The sequence below is a fragment of the Chiloscyllium punctatum genome, chromosome 15, assembly GCF_047496795.1.
Source record: "Chiloscyllium punctatum isolate Juve2018m chromosome 15, sChiPun1.3, whole genome shotgun sequence".
Classification (NCBI taxonomy): Eukaryota; Metazoa; Chordata; class Chondrichthyes; order Orectolobiformes; family Hemiscylliidae; genus Chiloscyllium; species Chiloscyllium punctatum.
In genome coordinates this window covers 94,762,219-94,778,943 of record NC_092753.1, presented here as the reverse complement: position 1 = coordinate 94,778,943, position 16,725 = coordinate 94,762,219, and the positions used below count along the sequence as shown (strand labels likewise).

The following is a 16,725-nucleotide window of genomic DNA, read 5'->3' as shown; positions in this document are numbered from 1 at the left end:
GTTAGTGGCTAACAATAGGTTGTGTGTAATAGTAGATTGTGTGATAACAACACCTGGTTGTGGAATTGGGATAAGGACATAGGAGAGCTCAAGCCCTACAATCATTGAACTCGATACTGAGTCTGAGAGATTGTAGGGTCCCCAAGTGGAAAATGAGGTGCTGTTCTTCCAGTTTGGACTGAGCTTTGCTGGAGCCCTGCAGCAAGCCTGAGACAGAGATGCTGGCCAGGGAACAGGGTGGGGTGTTGATTTGGCAGGAAACCAGAAGCTCAGGGTCATTTTTGCAGGGGAGAACGTAGATGTTCTGCAAAGTGGTCACTCAGCCTATGCTTCATTTCCCCAGTGCAGGAAATACCACACTGTGAGCAGTGAATGCAGGAGACTAAATTGTGTGAAGTGCACGTAAAGTGCCATTTGGAAAGTGTGTGTGGGCCCTTGGATGTTGAGGAGGGAGGAGGCAAACAGGCAGGTGTTACACCTTCTGTGGTTGCAGGAGATGGTGCCCTGGGGCTGTGAGAGGCTTTGGGAGAGAAGGACCCAGGTGTCCCAGAAGGAACAGTCCCTGTGGAAGGCCAGGCTCTTGCTACTCTCAATAATGTTGAACAACTTAATTCTATTGTCCCAGTGGTTTAAACCACTGCCTCATCTCCGACCCTTATACTCTCACTACATTTGTGCCCTGGCAGTGAGATTTTCTGGTCAACGCGCTGAATTCTCATTCGCAGAATACCTTATGTGTAACGGAACTTGGACAATATTAACTGTCTGAATTGTTTATGACCCTCTCAATACATCCACTCCAGGTCTAAAATCAATGGAGTCAGTCTGAAAGGTGTTTGCTTCCTCCCCTGCCTTTCTTACATTGTTTGTTAAACAACTGCTTACCATTCAGGAACTTGGCACTAATCTAAGAAACACAGTTTACACTTCATGTTTTTCCAAGGTTCCTGTTTAGTTAGGAACTGATAACCACAGACACAATCCTGTATAAAAGTGCAACTTCAACCAGATCCAGACACATCTGCTGCCACGACAATGAAGCTCCTTATTGTTCTCAGTGTCCTGCTTGCAGTCTCCAGCGCCGAAATCCTTTCACGATGTCAAGTTGTTAAAGCTATCAAGGATTCTGTACTGACAAAATTCACCCACTACAGCGTGGCAGACTGTGAGTAATGATTCTCTGTTCTATTTAAACAATGCTGAGTGCTGTTGCAGATGTTGGCTGTGGGTTTCCCCTGTATTTCTGTCAGTTAGTGAGCAGCTGCATGTTACATGACAGGGGCCAGGGTATAGATTAACTAACCCAGACTGAGTACATTGGTCTTAGCCAAACTTTGGGACCCATAGAGTCAGGGAGAGAGAATCTAAAGGATCTTTCCCTTTGATCTCTTCCCATGGAGTCCCAACTGTGTGAGATAACAGAAAGGTACAGCATTGAACTGGACTCTTCAATCTATAGTGCAGGTGGTGGATCTCTGGATTATTTATCTTACTATGCTCATGTCCCTTACTCTATCTTCTCCTTCACCTTTCTATCCAGTTCCAGTGTTATTGATCTGCTCCAGACCCTAACACTTCACTGAATACAGCAAGGAATGCTGGCTGCACGGTGGCTCAGTGGTTAGCACTGCTGCCTCACAGCGCCAGGGACCTGAGTTTGTTTCCACCCTCGGGTGACTGTCTGTGTGGAGTTTGCACATTCTCCCCGTGTCTATGTCGGTTTCCTCCAGGTGCTCTTGTTTCCTCCCACAGTCCAAAGATATGCAGGTCAGGTGAATTGGTCTTGCTAAATTGCCCGTAGTGTTGGGTGCATTAGTCAGGGGTAATTATAGGGTTTGGGAATGGGTCTTCAGAGGGTTGGTGTGGACTTGTTGGGCTGAAGGGTCTGTTTCCATACTGTAGGAAATCTAATCATTATGTTACTAATTTCACTTAAACCTGTCACATTTGGTATCTGGTCTCTGTTCTGGAAGGAGTTGCTCCTTATTTATTTAATCAAATTATTCATGCTTTTGAACACCTCTTACCTGAAACATCTTTGGCTGAAGGAAACACAACTTTTCTAGTAGTTGTGTTTCTGTCTCTTTGGAACTATTCCGGAAAATTCTAATTCACATTAAAACCATTAATCTCTCACACACTGAACCTTTCCCCCTTCCCTCAGCCTGAAGGCTTCAGACCAGGATGGATACACCATACAACCGGGTTCTGAAGAACAGTCACTGGATCCGGAAAGTTAACTGTTTTCTTTCCACAGATGCTGCCAGACCTGCTGAGTTTCTCCAGCAACTTTGTGCCAGATCTAGTTGGATTATGTCAAACAAGATCATGTCCTGTTATCCTCTGTTGAAACTACTCACGAGTTGAGAATGATGCAGGAATTGTGAGCAGGTTTAGCAGGGTACAGAACGTTTGGCCTAAACATCAGCTTCCAGTCAGTTTCCATGCTGTCACTATGTCTGTTTATTCCTATCTTAACATCGTTCACCTATGTCACTGTCTCAGCTCATCTGTGAGTAAAATCATGACCTTTGCCCTGGTTACCTTCAGGGATGACCTTCCTCATAGAACATAGAACATAGAACATAGAACAATACAGCACAGAACAGGCCCTTCGGCCCACGATGTTGTGCCGAACTTCTATCCTAGATTAAGCACCCATCCATGTACCTATCCAAATGCCACTTAAAGGTAGCCAATGATTCTGACTCTACCACTCTCACGGGCAGCGCATTCCATGCCCCCACCACTCTCTGGGTAAAGAACCCACCCCTGACATCTCCCCTATACCTTCCACCCTTCACCTTAAATTTATGTCCCCTTGTAACACTCTGTTGTACCCAGGGAAAAAGTTTCTGACTGTCTACTCTATCTATTCCTCTGATCATCTTATAAACCTCTATCAAGTCACCCCTCATCCTTCGCCGTTCCAATGAGAAAAGGCCGAGAACTCTCAACCTATCCTCATACGACCTACACTCCATTCCAGGCAACATCCTGGTAAATCTTCTCTGCACCCTCTCCAAAGCTTCCACATCTTTCCTAAAGTGAGGCGACCAGAACTGCACACAGTACTCCAAATGTGGCCTAACCAAAGTCCTGTACAGCTGCAACATCACCTCACGACTCTTGAATTCAATCCCTCTGCTAATGAACGATAATACTCCATAGGCCTTCTTACAAACTCTATCCACCTGAGTGGCAACCTTCAAAGATCTATGTACATAGACCCCAAGATCCCTCTGTTCCTCCACCTGACCAAGAACCCTACCATTAACCCTGTATTCCGCATTCTTATTTGTCCTTCCAAAATGGACAACCTCACACTTGGCAGGGTTGAACTCCATCTGCCACTCCTCAGCCCAGCTCTGCATCATATCTAAGTCCCTCTGCAGCCAATAACAGCCCTCCTCACTGTCCACAACTCCACCTATCTTTGTATCATCTGCAAATTTACTGACCCACCCTTCGACTCCCTCATCTAAGTCATTAATAAAAATTACAAACAACAGAGGACCCAGAACTGATCCCTGCGGAACTCCACTTGTAACTGGACTCCATGCTGAATATTTACCATCTACCACCACTCTCTGACTTCGACCGGTTAGCCAGTTTTCTATCCAATTGGCCAAATTTCCCTCTATCCCATGCATTAGGCCTACCATGTTCTACCCTCTCTATGAACTTGATACCATCCAAACCCTCCATGTTCACAGTCCACATTCTAACTCACACCATATTCCATTTGTCTATCACCCCTTTGCTCACTGACCTATTTCAGCTCCCTGTTACATAATGCCTTGATTTTCATCCGTGTTTCCAGATCCTTCTGTGGCTTGGTGCCTGTCTCTGTAAATTCCTCTGACCCCATGACCCTCTGACATATTCCCACTTCCCCTCACACTATGCCTGGACCCTGAATTGACCTGGGCTTGGAATCCACCCCTTCTACCACCCTCCTCCCACTCCCCCGACATTCTGAACGTCTCAAACTCTCCCCCTCACTTTTTCCTTAAAAACCTACCTCTTTGTAGGAGCTTTTGATGATCTCCCCCAATGCTGTATTTGATAATGCTGCTGTAAAAATGCTTGAGAGGTTTTATCACTCCAATATTGCTGACCAGGCTAAAAATTGACAAATGGTATGAAACAGCACATCCCACAGTCCCACAGAAATGTTCGGGTGCAGAAGGAGGTCTTTCTGCCCATCATGCTATACCAGTTCTTCAAATGAGTATCATGACCCTTGAGTATCTCAGTTGAATCCGCCTCCACCACTTTTCCAGAAGGAACATTCCAGACTCGAGCCACTCGCTTTGTGAAAATCATTTTCCTCACATCACATTTGGCTCTTTTGAAAATCACTTCAAACCTGTCATTCTTCATTCTGTTATGAACAAGAACACTTTCTCCCTCTTTACTCTATCCAGCCCTCACATGATTTTTAAGCTTTTTATCAGGTCTTCACCTCTCCAAGCAGAATAATCCCACCCACTCCCATCGATCCTCTGAACTGAAAGTGCTCAACCCTGGGAACAATTCTGGTCATTCTCCTTGGCACACTCTCCAGTGTATTGCCATCTTTCCTGTAATGTGTCACCTAAAGCTGGATATCATCCTCCAGTTGAGGTCTAACAAGTCTCTTGTACAAGTTCAACATCACCTCCTTGCTCTTGTACCCTATGACCTCATTGATAAACTCCAAGGAGCAGAATGCTCCATTAAACTGTCTCTGTACCTGAATTTCATTGTCACCTTCAAGGATGTTGAAAGTGTGGTGCTGGAAAAGCACAACCTGTTAGGCAGCTTCCAAGGAGAAGGAACAGGATCGATTTTTTGGGCAAAAGCCCTTCATCAGGAGTGCCCTTGGATGTTGCCTGACCTGCTGTGCTTTTCCAGCACAACATTCTTGACTCTGATCTCCAGCACCAGTCCTTACTTCCTCCTTCAAAGATGTGGGTTCATGCAGCCCCTTTCGATGTGTAATCCCTATTTTATATTGTCTTTCAATGCTCTTCCAACCAAAGTGCATCAACTCAGCCTTCTCTGCATAGATTCACATCAGTCACCAATCTGCCCACATCACACATTTATCAATGTCCTTTTGAAATTCCCCACTGCCAGCCTCACCATTCACAATGTTTTCAAGATTTGATCATCTGCAAACTTTAAATTGTTCCCCTGAACGCCTGGATCATTAACCTGAAACAGGAAAAGCAAGGGTCCCAATACTGACCCCTAGGGAGTTCTATTACACACCTTCTTCCAGCCCTGAAAGATATCTAGTGGGCATAACTCTCTGTATCTTATCACTCAACCAGTTGTTTATTCACATTATGACTGACCATTTTATTCCATGAGCTTAATGTTTCTCATAAATGTGTTGTAAGGCACTGCATCAAAAACCTCCAGGAAGCCCAAAGACATCATATCATCAACATGACCCTCACTGACTGTTTCTTTTACCTCTTCCAAAACCTTCAACAAATTAGCTCAATGTGATTTCCCAGCTGGAAGTCTTGGTTCTTCCATCTGAATTAACCCACCTCTTTCCATGTGATGTCAAACTCTATCTTGAGTAATTGTTTGTAGAAGCTTCCCCACCTTGAACGTGAAACTAACTGGTTTATAATCATTGGATTTAACATCACAACATCTTTTTTTGAACAAAATCAACATGTTTGCAATTCTCCATTCATTTGGAACCTCGCCAAGTCTAAACAATATTGAAGTATTGTTGTCTTTGCCCTGCAATTTCCACACTCACTTGATTCAAAATCCTTGGATGCATCTCATCAATCCCTGATGAACTTTAAGACCCAACAGTCTACCCAAGACTTCTTCCTTATCAATGTTGAACTCCTCTCATGACAGAGTTTCCTCCTCTGTCCTCATGACCTGGATAGCATCTATCTCCTTGCTAAAGTCTGATACAAAGTGTTCATTTAGTACCTCAGCCATGCTCTGTCTCTTCATACACAATCCCCTTTTTGTTCACTCATCAGTCCTATTCCTATTTTAGTCATTCTCTTACAATAGCTATGCCTACAGATCACTTTGAGATTCCCCTTTATGTTGGCTGCCAGTCTTTTCTCATAGTCCCACTTTGCTTCTCCAATATGCTTCCTCACCATGTGCTACCCACCTCAACTGTGGCAAAATAAGTGCGTTTAAACAAATAGAAATACTTGAATATATTCAGTGCCCTGGCCCCTACGGCCTTCTGTAGTGGAGAATGTGAGCAGCATGATGGCTCAGCAATTGGCGCAACAGTGCCAGGGACCTGGGTTCGATTCTAGCCTCAGGTGACTTGTCTGTAAGGAGTTTGCATGAACACTTTATATCTGTGTTGGCTTCTGCTGGGAGCTCTGCTTTCCCCCCACAGTCCAACACTGTGTAGGTTAGGTGGACTGACCATGATAAATTGCCGTGCAGATGCAGACTTGATGGGCTGAATGTCCGCTTTCTGCATGGTGGGAATTCTATACCACCCCTCTGAACCTGCTCTGTTCTTCGTGTTTCTCAATTGTATTCATTACCTGACACAAGCACACTTTTTCTTCTTTACCTGAATTTAACAAAGCTTGGCAGTTAACAGTCAGATATCATCTAACTGATCAATGTCACACAGCATAATCATTGTTCCCTCTTTACATTGTAAGTTCTTGCAAATTGTCCCAATGAATGCAAGACACAAAGCTTTAGCAAAACAGATCTTTTCTCTGCAGTATTTGCCTGTGAATGACTGAAAGATGACAGGTTTTATTGCATTAAATGTGACACATAAGTAACAGATAGTTGCTGGCAATCTCTTCTGGTTCCTTTCCTTAGATGTAGTAGCCAGAAACTGACACAACACTTCATCTGACGACTAAGGAATAACGTACAAAGGATTGGTCTAACTACCTTACTTTTACCTCTGCATGTCTCATTCCACAAATTACTGAACAATTCACCAAGTTTAAAAGTATGTCAGAGTTTCTGTCAAGCCTTCTGTCTGTAAAATTTAAAATCAAACAAATGCAATAACCGCCAACAACTGGCAAAATCTGTGGAAATAAATCTTAAAGCCTTTGTGGAACGTGTGCAATTTTAAGGGACAGTGGTGCAATGAAATGCAGAGAGCGACTTCATTTCTGAAACAGATGCGAGTTTGCTTATGTTTATCAAGTCTGGAATATAACCAGAAAATGCTGTGGATATTCAGCAGACCAGGGGAGGACCTGCTGAAGATTTCTAATAGGTTTTGTTTGTGTTTCTGACTTCTCTGCATATTCTACCTTGGAGAAGGGCAGGGTTGCATTAGCTGTGGCATAGTATAAAAATGAATGAAGTTCCAACACAGCACTCCATCAAGGTAACAAATGAACCAAGTCTCTGCAACAATTGTCATCATCAAGGGAATTTGAAAAAACTAGCAAAATGTCCTGATGAAGAGTCACATTAGATTTGAAATGTTAACTCTGTTTCTCTTTCCACAGATGCTGTCAGACCTGCTGAGTTTCTCCTGCACTTCCTGCTTTTATTTGCCAAATAAAGGCCCAGCTTGTCCTCTGCTCTCGTTCCCACAATGGTTGCCTTCAGCTGACTGTGGATGAGAATGCCAATGTCTTGCCCTGAGTTTCTATTTCCCTCTTTCATTTCTGTTTCTCATACGTGTCAGCTGTTTCTCCACTGCATGCTTGTACCTAATTTAAAAGATTTTGGGTTGAATTCAGGGCTCAGATACCAAATCCAGGACTGACACTCTGGTGCAGTAGAGAGAGAGTTCTATACTGCCAGAGGTACTGTGTTTTGGGGGACACATTACACAAAGGTCCTATCCTCCTCCTCAGGTGGAGCGGAAGATCCTCGGACACTATTTCAAAGAAGACCAATGAGCTATCCCCAATGGAGAAAGTGAGGACTGCAGATGCTGAAGATCACTGTCGAGAGCGTGGTGATGGAAAAACATAGCAGGTCAGACAGCATCCGAGGAGCAGGAGAATCAACGTTTCGGGCATTAGCCCTTCATCAGGCTCCTTGGATGCTGCCTGACCTGCTGTGCTTTTCCAGCACCACACTCTCGAGCTATCCCCTATGCCTGGGACCATATCTACCCCTCAGTCAACACCACAACAAAACCAATCTGATCGTTCTCACATCGCTGTTTGTGGGGCACTGCTGACTGCACAACAGCCATCCCATTTCCTACATTACAACAACCAACACACCCACAAGAGAAAGTACTTCACTGGGGGAAAAGTTCTTTCTGATGTCTGGTTGCTACATAAATGCACAGCTTCTTTTTTATTTATCCTCCCCCAACATCCACCCCCATCAGTCACATGTAAGTGGTTGAACGTGAGAAATTCAGGAAATTCACTCCAGGATTGCTGCAAAGGCAAAATTTGCTATAGCCGTCCTCTAGAATGTGAGGTAAATCATTTGCATTTGTCACTTGCTCCAAATGAAAGCATTCAGGTTAGTCTGAAGATGTAGCATGTTATTTGGAAAGCAAATAGAATGATGCTGTTTCTTGCATCCTTCGTCATTCTAGGGGTGTGCTTGGCCGACCACGTGAGTCAATACAACACAATGGAAATCGGTCATGAAACACGGAATGGAGAGGCCTGGGCATCACAATATGGGATCTTTCAGATCAGTAGCAAGTGGTGGTGTGATGATGGAAAAACTCCAAACTCAGAAAACGGCTGTGGGATCAGATGTACTGGTATGTGAACTGGCAGAGTGTCAGTCTCAGAATTACAGAATTATTGGTAATTGCAACATAGCACCAGCAATAATGAAGTAATAATGAATAGTCAACGCCAGTTACACGCCACCTCGTTTCTTCCACATTGGCTTAAATGGGGAAAGAAATTAAACATGGCATAACATCAGATGTGACCATCAACGTGCCTTTGTCCTGGCCAGCATTCTCCATTTGGTCATCAAAACAGAGACACACGAACTGGCCATTCAACTCAATACTGCTTGGTGAATACTATGATATCTCAAAACCCTGACATATTCCCCTACCCCAGCTAGAATGGCAGTATCCCAGAGAAAGTACCTGCATGTGAAAAGAGATTTGGTTTTCCTGAGCAGTATGTTATGTCATTTTAAAAGAAATGGAACTATTTTTCATCCTTCCCTGTGCGACAGCATAATAATGAGAGTGTCCTTCCCTCTCACCCTCCAATTTATTCAATCGCTGATATTTTTAATATATAGCTATGACTCTTCCACCCTTTTCTGAGGTAGAGGACTGAAACTCAGATCTCTGCAACATGCCCCCCACCCCCACCCCACACATGCAGAAGTCCCATCCGACCCTGTCAGCAAAACCCCACCTATTTCACAGTGTAGGAATCGCTAAGCATCTTCCAGCCTCAGTCTTGTGTGTCAGAAAGAAGCTCAGTCACAACAGGTTAGTTAGTTATGTCAGCCATTGTTGCTTGCCAGCCTTGCTTTTCCCCACAGAGGTCAAACTACATTGTAAGGTGTGAATCAAGGCAGATTCACTGTATATGAATTCTTTAGGGATACTTAAATGATATGGTGAGGCACTACCACTTCTAAAAATTGAAATTGTGCCTCCTGCCTTCACTGCTGATCCCCCTTTTAATTACACATACCCACTCCCTAACAGCACAAGTTATTCTGAATCGAAACTCTTCAGCCTCTAACACCACAAGCAACAAGAAGAATACTGGAGAAACTCAGTGAGTGCAGTAGTGTCCGTAGAGAGAGAGACAGAATTAATATTTCGAGGCTGGCCCTTCTCTAGAGCTCCTTTTTCACCTTTCAGTTCTGAAGAAGAGTCAGACTGGACTCAAAACGTTAACTCGGTTTCTCCCTCCACAGATGCTGCCAGACCTGCTGAGTTTCTCCAGCAATTTTGGGGCTTGTTCTAGATTTCCAGCATCCACAGCATCCACTTCCCTGTGTTCTTGGGACTTTTCACCTGAGTGCCTTCTCATAACCAATTAATACAAAACCACGTTTCTTCTCTTCATACAGAACTACTGAGTAATAATTTGAAACCTGACATTGAGTGTGCTGCAAAAATAGTGGCTTCAAAAGGAATGGAGGCCTGGTAAGTTCAACTTTTGATATATTTTTCTCTCAATTTAGGTTTAAGTATGAGGTTACATTCAATATAAGTACTTCGGTGGTACAATGGACACACAATACAGTCAATTTTAAACAGACATTTCACAAATCAGTAAGAGAGTGTTACAGTGACGGTGTGTTATAGAGAGTGTTACAGTGAGGGATGTGTTATGGAATGTGTTAAAATGAGGGGTCTGTTATAGAGTATTATAGTGAGGGTCTGGTATAGATTGTGTTACATTGAAGAGTGTGCATTAGTGTGTTACAGTAAGGGTCTGCTATAGTGTCTGTTACAGTGAGGGTGTGTTATAGAGAATGTTAGAGTGAGGGGTGTGTTATGAAGTGTGTTAAAGTGAAAGGTGTGTTATAGATTGATAGAGTCTAAGAGATGTACAGCATGGAAACAGACCCTTCAGTCCAACTTGTCCATGCCAACCAGATATCCCAACCTAATCTAATCATATTTGCCAGCACCCGGCTCATATCCCTCTAAACCCTTCCCATTCATACACCCATCTAAATGCCTTTTAAATGTTGCAATTGTACCAGCCTCCATCACTTTCTCTGTCAGCTCATTCCATACACGTACCACCTTCTGCGTGAAAACTTTGCCCCTTAGGTCCCTTTTATATCGTTCCCCTCTCACCCTAAACCTATGCCCTCTAGTTCGGGACTCCCCCACCCCAGGGAAAATACTTTGTCGATTTACCCTATCCATGCCCCTTGTGATTTTATAAACGTCTATGAGGTCACCCCTCAGCCTTCGATACTCCAGGGAAAACAGCCTCACCTTATTCAGCCTCTCCCTATAGCCCAAACCCTCCAACCCGGCAACTTCCTTGTAAATCTTTTCTGAACCCTTTCAAGTTTGACAGCATCCTTCCAATAGGAAGGAGACGAGAATTGCTTGCAATATTCCAACAGTGGCCTAACTAATGACCTGTACAACCACAACATGACCTCCCAACTCAATGCTGTGACCAATAAAGGTGTTGTAGTGTGGATGTGTTATAGAGTGTTACAGTAAGGGGTGTGTTATAGAGTGTTACAGTAAGGGGTGTATTCTATTATGTTACACTGAGAGATGTGTTAAAGAGTGTGTTACATTGGGGTGTCTGTATTTTCGACAATACTACAGCAAGTGTGTGTTTTATAAATTGTGTTACAGTGAGGTGAGTGTGTGGCAGAGAAAGCTAAAATGAGAGATTGTGAATTACAAATCTTGTTGCAGTGAGGTGTGTGTGTTATGGAATGTTCATGTCCAGTACACTCCCGGTCACCAGCTGTGACCATTCAGTCGCAGGCAAGTGGCCAATTACGGCTCATTATCAGGTGAGAAAGATGAATCTGATGGCCATGAGGACCATGTGACAGCCCATTCTATGAGCACCTGACACAGTCTGAGGCTGTGGCCAATGTGAGGAGAAATTCCTGCAGGAAAAGCAATGCTGAATGATGCAGAACTATTTAAATAAAAGCAAATTACTGCAGATGCTGGGAATCTGAAACCAAAAGAGAAAATGCTGGAAAATCTCAGCAGGTCTGGCAGCATCTGTAAGGAGTGAAAAGAGCTGAAGTTTCGAGTCTAACTGACCTTTGACAAAGCTTTGACAAAGGGTCAGTTAGACTCGAAACGTCAGCTCTTTTCTCTCCTTGCAGATGCTGCTAGACCTGCTGAGATTTTCCAGCATTTTCTCTTTTGGCTGCAGAACTATTTCCTCACTGTGTTAGGGTCCGTGGGAAAGAGGCTGCTACTGAAGGAGGTGAAAACACGTTGGAAATATTTTCATTCCCGCACCATGACTGGATTCTGTTCAGTGACTGGTTTCTGTTCTTACAAGTCCTCTTTGACAGAGCTGCTGTGACAGTGCAATGAACCATCCCTCAGCTTTCATCCTGGTCTTCAATTTCAGTGCATCTCCTGGGGATGGTTACAAGACTCGGCCCATCGTTTGAAGCAAGTGGGGTCTGTGATGACCACATCTCCACATGTTGGTCGAGTGTCGAGATCCTATTAGGCATTACTGTCAGAGAGAGAACTATGATGATTGTTAGAGAGTGTGCACTAGAGATTTTTGTTGCAATGGATGTGGTCATTCTTGTATTTATAGAGAGGGATTTGTTGTAGAGACCCCATTAAACTTCACAAGGGAAAAGGAACAATATATTGGGCTCTGGTGAAAGGGCAGGAGCCTAGATTAAATTGGACAACTTTTTTGCTTCAGAATTACAGGGAAAAGGGAAGGGGAGTGAAACAACTTGAATTGCTCTAACAGAGAACTGGCAAGCACACAAGGGACCAAATAGTCTCTTTCTATACTGTTAGAAAATCCAAGACTCTATTTATCCACTTTTTATCACATCAATGTATAGTTAAATAGTTAGAAGTACGGACAGACTCTGAATTCTAGAAGAAAGTTCTTTGGACAGCCGGGTGTTGTCTATTACAGTAGAATTTTGAAGTCATTCTTAGACAGAGTAAGAAGTGATGGCCCAGTAATGTTATTGTTAGACTATTAATCCAGAAAGTCAGATAATGTTCTGGGGGCCCGGGTTCAAATCCCACCATGGCTGATGAAGAATCTGGAATTAGGGATCTAATGATGATCATGAATCCATTGCTAATTGTTGTAGAAAAACCCATCTGATTAATTATGAAACTCTGCCATCTTTACACGGTCTGGCCTACATGTGACTCCAGACCTGCAGCAATGTGGTTGACTCTCAACTGCCCTCTGGGCAATACACACTGGCCTAACCAGGGACGCCCGCATCCTGAAAATAAATTGGAAAAAAAGGCACATGCATGGGCAATGATTGCTGAGTGCGCTCTGTTTGAATTGCTTCACTTTCAGAAAGAGTCAGGACTTTCAGGAGACGAGGAGAGTAAACTTTGAGGAGCAGGAAAAGGTAATCCCACTAAAAGATTTATAACAGGGTTATGTGTTGCTGACTGACGTCATTTCTCTGATGCTTTCGTTTTGCAGGAGCAGCTGGGTCGAAAACTGCAAAGGTAAATGGATCAATTATTACTCTGACTTTTGCTTCTGATAAGGAAGAGGACATTGTGTTGACGGGACCCTCTCGCTTTGAAAAAGAATATCGAACATTATATTGCAGTACAGGTCCTTCAGCCCTCGATGTTGCACTGACCAATCTAAAGCCCAACTAACTTACACTATTCCATTATCATTCATATGTCTATCCAATGACCATTTAAATGTCCTTAAATATAAGAGCATGGAACACTTGCAATATCTAGCTTTGCACTGTTAAGACAGCTAAATAAAACAAAAAGTTTTGTCACAGTTTATTGAAATAAACACAAGCAAAAATCAAAATTCAAGTGTTTCATTCCATTAATTAATAGATAATTCTGGAAGTGATAAGTTGGTTGCAATGAAATCTTGATGAATTTGGGATCCTGTTATGAGACGTTGGTACTTTCTTAAATCCAATGGTGCATGAAGCAAAGCATGTGCATCTGGCTGTTTCTATAGCTCGTCTTCCTGAAACACATTAAAAATCACACAACACCAGGTTATAATCCAACAGGTTTATTTGGAAGCACCAGCTTTCAGAGTGCTGCTCCTTCATCAGGTAGCAGTGGAGCAGGACCATAAGAGACAAAATTTAAAGCAAAAGATTACACTGTCATGCAAACTCCATGAGCCACCTGATGAAGGGGCAGCGCTCCGAAAGCTAGTACCTACAAATAAACCTGTTGGACTATAACCTGGTGTTGTGTGATTTTTAACTTTGTCCACCCCAGTCCGACACCAGCACCTCCACCTCATTCCTGAAACACATCACTGGTCTGAAACCAGACCCTTTAGACTGAGGGAAGTTGTGCCAAGTCAAACCCTCTTACTGCCTCCGTAGGCAGGTTGAGAGGAATTCCAGGCTGATAGTCAATCTGTTTGACCATATTGTGGCACCTAACAAGTGGAATTAAAACCTGGAGCTTCTGTTCCAAGGTGACAGGGACAGAGCTACGGGAAATGGCACAAGAGCTGAAGGGCTCATGCTTGAAACATCGATTCTCCTGCTTCTTGGATGCTGCCTGACCTGCTGTACTTATGCAGCACCACACTCTTGACTCTGATCTCCAGCATCTGTAGTCCTCACCTTCGCCTCCAAGAGCTGTGATTGAAAGGGTGAAATGTTGTGAGAACTGTGGGGGGGGGGGGGAGTGCGTTAATAATCATATTCTACTGGGGTTACCACTGCACCAAGAGTTCATTCAAGGTTCAATCAATCAACAAAACAGCCAATTCCGTTTTTGTACGACTATCACAAACAAAACAAATAATGACCAAGGATGAGTTCTTTAATGAACTCAAAAATACCGTGTTCATTATGAATCAAACATATTTTTAACATCAGTGATAACTAAGAATCATATCTAAACTGTGATCCAGAATTAATACAATATTTCCCTTAGCCCCCACATATAAGTGGAGCTGGGAGTAGAGAGGTAGTGTCACTGCTCAGGTAATTCAGATACCCCAAATCAAGGTGTGAGGGAATGGGTTCAAATCTCACCATGGTAGGTGATAAATTAATCCAAAATAAACTGCTGGCCGCCCTGACCACTCTGTGTAAAGAACCTCCCTCTGACATCTGTCTTTAATCTATCAACCCTCAATTTGTAGTTATGCCCTCTCGTACAAGCTGACGTCATCATCCTAGGAAAAAGTCTTTCTCTGTCTACCCTATCTAATCCTCTGATCATCTTGTATGTCTCTATCAAATCCCCCTTAGCCTACTTCTTTCCAATGAGAACAGACCCAAGTCTCTCAGCCACGTCTCCTAAGACCTTCCCTCCAGACCAGGCAACATCCTGGTAATTCTCCTCTGCACCTTTTCCAATGCTTCCACATCCTTCCTGTAATGGGGCGACCAGAACTGTACACAATATTCCAAGTGTGGCCGCACCAGCATTTTGTATAGTTGCAGCATGATATTGCGGTCCCGGAACTCAATCCCTCTACAAATGAAACCTAACACACCATATGCCTTCTTAACAGCACTATCCACCTGGGTGGCAACTTTCAGGGATCTATGCACATGGACTCCAAGATCCCTCTGCTCATCCACACTACCAAGAATCTTTCCTTTGACCCAGTACTCTGCCTTCCTGTTATTCTTCCCAAAGTGCATCACTTCACATTTAGCTGCATTGAACTCCATTTCCCACCTCTCAGCCCGATTCTGCAGTTTATCCAAGTCCCCCTGCAACCTGTAACATTCTTCCAAACTGTCCACTACTCCACCAGCATTAGTGTTGTCTGCAAATTTACTGATCCGTCCACTGGTGCCTGCATCTGAGTCATTTGTAAAAATGACAAACAGCAGTGGTCCCAAAACAGATCCTTGTGCCACACCACTAGTAACTGGAATCCAGACTGAATATTTTCCATCAACCACCACTCGCTGCCTTCTTTCAGAAAGCCAGTTGCTAATCCAAGCTGCTAAATCACCCTCAATACCATTCCTCTGCATTTTCTCCATCAGCCTACCATGTGGAACCTTGTCAAAGGGTTTACTGAAGTCCATATATACCACGTCAACTGCCCCACCCTTATCTACATGCTTGGTCACCTTCTCAAAAAACTCAATGAGGTTTGTGAGACACGACCTGCCCTTGATGCAACAAAGTTGAATATCTGAAATCAAATTGTTGCTTGCTCGATTATTATAAATCTTATTTCTTATAATCCTTTCCAAAACCTTTCCGACAACAGAAGTAAGACTTACTGGTCTATACTTACCTGGGTCATCTCTGCTGCCCCTCTTGAACAAGGGCACAACATTTGCAACCCTCCAGTCCTCTGGTACTAAACCTGTAGACAATGACGACTCAAATATCAAAGCCAAAGATCAAGTGAATCCTTAGAAGACTAGAAAAGGTAGTAGGAATATACTTAAGAGGGAAACCAGGAGGGCTAAAAGAGGACATGAGATAGCTTTGGTAAATCGAGTTAAGGAGAATCCAAAGGGTTTTACAATACATTAAGGACAAAAAGGCCCCTCAAAGATCAGCAAGGTGACCTTTGCTTGGAACCGCAGGAGATGGGGGAGATACTAAATAAGTATTTTGCATCAGTATTTACTGTGGAAAAGAACATGGAGGATATAGATTGTAGGGAAATAGATGGTGACATCTTGAAAAATGTCCATATTACAGAGGAGGAAGTGCTGGAAGTCTTGAAATGCATAAACTTGGATAAATCCCCAGGACCTGATCAGGCGTACCCTAGAACTCTGTGGGAAGCTAGGGAAGTGATTGCTAGACCTCTTGTTGAGATATTTGTATCATTGATCTTTGCACAATTGAGGTGCTGGAACACTGGAGGTTGGCTAATGTGGTGCCACTGTTTAAGAAAGATGGTAAGGACCAGCCAGGGAACTATAGACCAGTGAACCTGACGTCGGTGGTAGGAAAGTTGTTGGAGGGAATCCTGAGGGACAGGATGTACATGTATTTGGAAAAGCAAGGACTGATCAGGGATAGTCAACATGGCTTTGTGCGTGGGAAATCATGTCTCACAAACTTGATTGAGTTTTTTGAAGAAGTAACAAAGAGGATTGATGAGGGCAGAGCATTAGACATATTTATATGGA

At 43.4% G+C, this 16,725-nt stretch overlaps 1 protein-coding gene across 1 annotated transcript; it reads left to right on the top strand.

Annotated features, from left to right (window-relative positions):
• The first annotated feature begins 1,020 nt into the window (after positions 1 to 1,020).
• Positions 1,021 to 13,439, top strand: LOC140486516 (lysozyme C-1/C-2-like). Its single transcript, XM_072585772.1, has 4 exons — positions 1,021 to 1,165; positions 8,540 to 8,713; positions 10,006 to 10,081; positions 13,086 to 13,439. Exons 1-4 carry the CDS (start codon positions 1,036 to 1,038, stop codon positions 13,147 to 13,149), a joined length of 444 nt encoding a protein of 147 aa, XP_072441873.1. The 5' UTR covers positions 1,021 to 1,035; the 3' UTR covers positions 13,150 to 13,439.
• Positions 13,440 to 16,725: the final 3,286 nt, after the last annotated feature.

Bases quoted from the DNA above. Each gene is read 5' to 3' on its own strand.
- LOC140486516 (XM_072585772.1), top strand. From the start codon at position 1,036: ATGAAGCTCCTTATTGTTCTCAGTGTCCTGCTTGCAGTCTCCAGCGCC. The intron at 1,166-8,539 runs GTGAGTAATGAT...TCGTCATTCTAG, and splicing joins CCACTACAGCGTGGCAGACT to GGGTGTGCTTGGCCGACCAC. The intron at 8,714-10,005 runs GTATGTGAACTG...CTCTTCATACAG, and splicing joins CTGTGGGATCAGATGTACTG to AACTACTGAGTAATAATTTG.